Genomic DNA, 6,000 nt, shown 5'->3' on the forward strand with positions numbered 1-6,000 from the left:
ATCTGCCACCCTACATCTATAATGAACATTTATTTTGCTTAACTTAATGCTCGATTCTTTCATCTATATATATATATATCAAAACTTTCTTTATTAGAGACAGCAAAAGTTTCAATGACAATAATTAAAATTTTATTCTTAATTTATTGAATTTAATCGCAAACATTTCAATCCTCTTAAAAATGTTTGGAGTTTAACGCAAAACCAATAAACCACTTTTGCCGAGAACTATCGAAAACTTGTCTTATCTGTTAAGAACTGATTGATGAAAGTTATTTATATTTGTTTCACGAATAGATAATATTCATCAATCATATTATATTAGAATAATATACCCATACCAAAAATAACAAATATTCTAAAAGACGGGATTAAAATTAATTGAAACTCAAAATTAAAATAAATTCACATTCACTGCTCTTGTAACAACAGCGAATCTAACAAATAGCTTAATTTCGAACGAATGGTAATGGCATATATATATTTTTTTTAAAAATCAAAATTATTAAAACAGCATACTATTGAAATTAAGCACAAGAAATATTATATCATGATAATTTTTATAATTTATTTAGATAACTAAAATAACAAGTTTTGCGTATATGTAAAAAGAAAAAGTAAAGTAGAGCCTTCAAATACAAACACATTATGGCGATAACAGAATTAATATGATTAAGCAAATACGCCCAAAATCTTCATGCTACAGCTCCAAATGTAAGTTTATAAGCAAGTATAAAAACAATATAAACTACCTACATAAACTAAAGATTGATTGCAGTAAAAGTAGAACGGGGTTTCTTTGATATTTTGTTCGAAATTTGCTTATGGTGATAAGGAAACATACGGATGGGTATCCGTAAACATAAATAAAAATACATCATCATTAACATCGTTCTAGTTATTATAGATTTATTTAAAAAAAACAGAAAATTATTTTAAAACGCTTGACTGAAAACTTCACAAACCCACCAGTTAGGTAATATCAGTACTGGATTACTAACTTTAAAAGTAGTCAGCAATAACTTCAACATGAGAAAGAGAGGGCTGTTTTCACGGTTTTCGATGTAATATACGATATGACAGAGTTAGTATTATGACAATATAATGTAGGTAAGCTTATATTTTGTTTCTTTTGTCGTTAAACCTAATCAATTTGTAAATGCCTTTAGATATAGAAAAAATGTTATCACTAAATAAAAAAGTGATAAATGAAACTGAAATAAATGATTTGGGAATGATGAATGTAGTTTGTTGAGTAGATGACTACCTACGTACTCAATAAATCGGAAACTGGAATTTTTTTATTCAATTCGTTGCAGATGAATAGCAGCTTAGATCTATATCAGTACTTCCAAGCATGATCGTTGCTAGACAGTAGAAATAAATAATCGGTAACTTATTCCCAGAAATAAACTCATCACTTTCACGGTTAACCAAATCATTTCACCTACCGTACCTGAGATCGGTTATATATTTACAATAAAAATTTTTAGGAATTTATGTCAGTAATAATTTAAAATGAATAAATTAAAGGTTCAACGATTTTCAAAACATGTAACTGTAATGAAATATCTGAAAACTTGCACTATTATTAAAATTCGTAAAATGTAATATTTGCATTTTTCAGTTAATGTCTTGGCAACGTTTTAAGTAAGTTTTCCTTAAGTACACTGGATAACTAGAACGACTTAAATATTTACTCTACCTTTTGATACTGATACTGATATTACCTTTTGATACTGATTTTGATATTATATTTTATAAAAATATGTTTTTCCCTCCATTATGATTTTTCTTTGACTTTCGCGGAGACGCGGAAGTAAATGGGCTATACTACAGGATAGCTTTGGAACTTATTTTTAGAGGATAGTAGTAGAAGGCAGGTTTAATTGTAATGGAGTCGTAATAATAGATAGATTATATAAAGATACTCTTAATAACAGATAAATAATTGGGCAGATCCATCCACAAAGAAACTTTTCGGTAATAATATTTCATCTATCCTATTGTGTGTATCCAGTGTTACTTCAAATATAAGAGAAAACAATTTCACGGTTGTCCTTAAATTGAAATAATAGTGAATAAATTGTATACATTTTAATTTGTATGGCATAATAATTTCATTGAATATATATATCTTTTTTTTAGAGTTCTGCGAGTAGTAATAGTTAATAATTTTACGTGACAAATTAAAAAAAATACTCACCTAACTAGAGTTATTATGTATTTTACTTTTTAATGTTTAGAAGTTTTACTTAATTTTTTTTCTCTCATCAAAACTAATTACGTCTTTTTGTTCATACATATCGTTAATGTCGACTGCTCAGTTAACAAGAACGTAATCGTATTAGATTAAAAATTAAGTTTTATTTTTTCTTCCTAGTTTTTCTTATATATGATCTCTGTTTAGTAGTACTATTGTAGATATCTTTGCTTCTTTATTTAATAATGAAATAATATTATTTATACTCAATCGTTTTTAAAATAATAATAAAGTATGCTTTATTTCAGAGTCAGATATTGCAAATATATCTATAATCATAATGTTTAATTATATTTTAAATAAATTTTTCGTAAAAAATCCATACTGAAGGAAAAAAAATTGCAGAACTGAGTAACTAAATTAGATAAAAATAATCAATAGATCAAATATTGAATATAATGGAAATACACACACACACACAGAGTTAGATATATATATATATATATATATATATATATCTGTACGTCTCTCTGTCTGTTTCTCAATCTCTCTCTCTCTGTTTTGTGTGTGTGTTTCCATACAAATTCACGCTAGGACTCTACTTTCTAGACTAGTTATTATTATATTTTATTTAAGTCAACATAAAGGAAGTCTGTTTTAAGTTTTCATTTCTAACATAATGGTAAAGGTCATTGTATAACCACTGAGCATAGTGTGTTAGTATACGAATATTATCTTATCCGCATTATTTATGGCAGTTGGTATGCATAACTTTTGCGAAACTTATCAACTTATTTGTTTACATTTTATTGCTAATAATTATACATTTTACGCAAATAACGTAGAATGTTTCAAAATAATATCAAATTGTTAAACATTTCTTGAAAGGTAAATTAACAAACGAGTTGAGATTTCTTTGTAACGTTTTAAAACCCTAATCGGTTTATAATCACCAATGAATCAACAATTTTAAAATTTTTATTATTTGAATTTGCTACATTAACTAAATAGAACTGTAGTTTAGTCAAACTAAATGGTTATATTTGCGTAGAATTCTTTGGAGTTGAAAATATTTACATTATATGAAACATTTTCTCAGTTAATAGAACGATGTGGCATCTACAAATGTGAAATAAATGGAGATTCGATGGCAAATCTTTAAAGTTTATTTCAGTAGCGTTGTTGTTAATAATAAATAAAACAAATTTATTGTAAAATTCTGTAAACTACAATTATTTTACGTAACTTGATTCGGTCATGATTCTCCAATAAACTAGATTGATAATGTTGTTAATTACTCTTTTGTATATCCTTTCCCTTCATACAAAGTACCTTCTATCTCTAATTAAAAACAAACCGTTAGAAAGAAATTAATCCTACAATTAAATTGATCCTTTCTAATTAAATGAAATTATAAATAAAGAGCTAATAGAATCAGGATATAAAGAAGATTTTTGGGTTCATAAAAAACAAATTATGTAAATATCGATTATAAATCCAATTTTTTTTGCGTAATACAACAAATAATACAGACATAAAATTTACTGAAAAAAAACAATATTTAATACCAAAATATTTTTTTTATCTATTTTTTTCCAAAAGAAAATTATTTGTTTTGCCAGTAGTCGCATACTATGCAAAACATAGTCAAATAAAAAACAATAACTAAGGTATAATTAGTTGAACTTATTGTTAATAGTAAAACTTACATGCAGATGTAAAAAAAAACATGTATTACTTAATAAATACTCAAGATTATTGCAACCTTGCATCAAATAACAGTTATTTATACTTACTTATTATTACTTTCCATTTTCTTTGCTTTTAGAGTTTTTGCAAAGTTTTCTATATACATTTATTCGTTTTTAAATATGTTTAGAATCCAACATATGTAATTTCATACATTCTGACGAAGTAGAAATTGCTCTTTACATCTGGGAATGCTCTTAATGAAAAGAGCAAATAATAATTGAGTAAATATTAGCCAGTGAGAGAGGAAAATTAATTTTTTGAAAATATATTTACTACTCGTACTCGCGGAATAAATGTGCACGATTTATTGTAGTTTTAATTTCATTAAAATTTTTAAATAATAATAGCAGGAAATGACTGCTATAGTTTAATAATGTGTTATCCGTTTTAATGTGACCCGGTATTTAATATAAAAATAAAATACCTTGCTTTTATTTATTAAAGTAACGCATGCGATAATACGAGTATTATTGACTGAATTCAATTTCATATTTTGAATATTATTAAGACATTAGAAAATTATCATGTTTGTTATATCTGTAAAATTTACGTGAAATTTAGGAGGAACAATAGTTATTTACTTACCTCACACTTTGGAAATTCCTCTTCCGGACGTTGGACTTTCCAGCCCAAGAGTGGTGGTATGCAGATTACAGCGGAGAGTAGCCATACTAACGCTATCATTACTGCAGCTCTAAGGGGCGTGCGTTTCTTGAGGTAGTCCACCGCCTGCGTTATGGACCAATATCTGTCAAGACTGATGAGGCAAAGATTCATGATGGAAGCGGTTGAAAGCAGCACATCCATCGCGCTATGGATATCACACCACACGTTACCGAAGATCCAATAACCCATCAGTTCGTTGGCTAAGGAAAATGGCATGATAATAAGACCAAGGAAGAAGTCGGCGACAGCCAGACTTGCAATAAACCAGTTCTGAATGTTCTTTAATGCTTTTTCGGTACCGATAGCGATAATTACTAACATATTTCCCACAACAACAACAATCATTAACAGTGTAACAACAATAGAGGCGACGATAATATGAGGCATACTATACCCGCTGGGGTACAATGAATCGCTCTGAAGGATAATGTAAGTGCTATTAAGATCAAGGGTCGCATTTCCTAATGAAGCGTTGGTCATAAGACTGATATTCTCAGCTTCTTCTCTTCCGAGTAACACGACATATTCTTCGTCAAATCTCAGTAAGAGATCCGCACTGTGATTTCCTCCTAGTTCTTCACCGTACAGTTCCATGGCTGGTGTTACGTTTGCATCAAATCAGATCGCGAGGCACAGTACCGGTCATCTCTTTAACAAAATAAATTATTTTTTCTAAATTATCAATCCTTATTACAAAAACCCGTATGATGGAAAAATTGTTAGTAGAAATAAATTTAAACTTAAATGAAGTTCATATTATCGTCTTTGGTGATCCTTCCATTTTGAAGAAACATAATCAAAAATTTGGTCCGACTCTATCTACAGCATGTGATTAAGTTACTCAAAAGTGTTCGTAAAGAGTTCATAAACACATGTGATTCATTCTGAATAATTATACTACGCTATACACCGATATTTATTGTAATTCAAAGGCAATTAATTATCATGACAACGATAAAAATATAATCAAACCTGTCGATTAATTAATTTATGTAACAAATATTTATTTATATAATTATGTTATATTAGATAAATTGAATTTTAATCTTGGTTTGGGAAGAAGTTAAGAATATATTTAATTTATTTAGATAAAATAACGTATATTTTGTCCAATAAGCACTGAAGACACTATACCAATAGAACGATTAATAACTTTTAACTACGATTATTATATTATTATTTTTATTATTATTATTATTATTATGAATATTATTAGTATCGTTAATTATTATTAAGATGATTGGATAGATGCGCAGTTAAGGCTTCTATCACATTATATGAGTATCTAAACACGACCCGTTTTGCCCGATGTTACTCGAAATCTGAGACAACGAGATTTGACTAATTTTTCCAAATAAATATAAAAAAATTGAAATAAA

The 6,000-nt window shown here is 27.8% G+C and overlaps 1 protein-coding gene across 1 annotated transcript in view; it reads right to left on the reverse strand.

Moving 5' to 3' along the window:
* The window catches only part of Octalpha2R (alpha2-adrenergic-like octopamine receptor), a 610,987-nt gene extending 605,355 nt beyond the window's left edge, over positions 1-5,632 (reverse strand). Inside the window, exon 1 of the mRNA XM_075354825.1 lies at positions 4,541-5,632. Within this exon, the coding sequence (XP_075210940.1) occupies positions 4,541-5,215 (675 nt within the window). The 5' untranslated portion in view covers positions 5,216-5,632. The remainder of the gene's footprint in view (positions 1-4,540) is intronic.
* Between the last annotated feature and the right edge of the window lie 368 nt (positions 5,633-6,000).

Source organism: Lycorma delicatula, chromosome 1 (assembly GCF_047948215.1).
Source record: "Lycorma delicatula isolate Av1 chromosome 1, ASM4794821v1, whole genome shotgun sequence".
Lineage (NCBI taxonomy): Eukaryota > Metazoa > Arthropoda > Insecta > Hemiptera > Fulgoridae > Lycorma > Lycorma delicatula.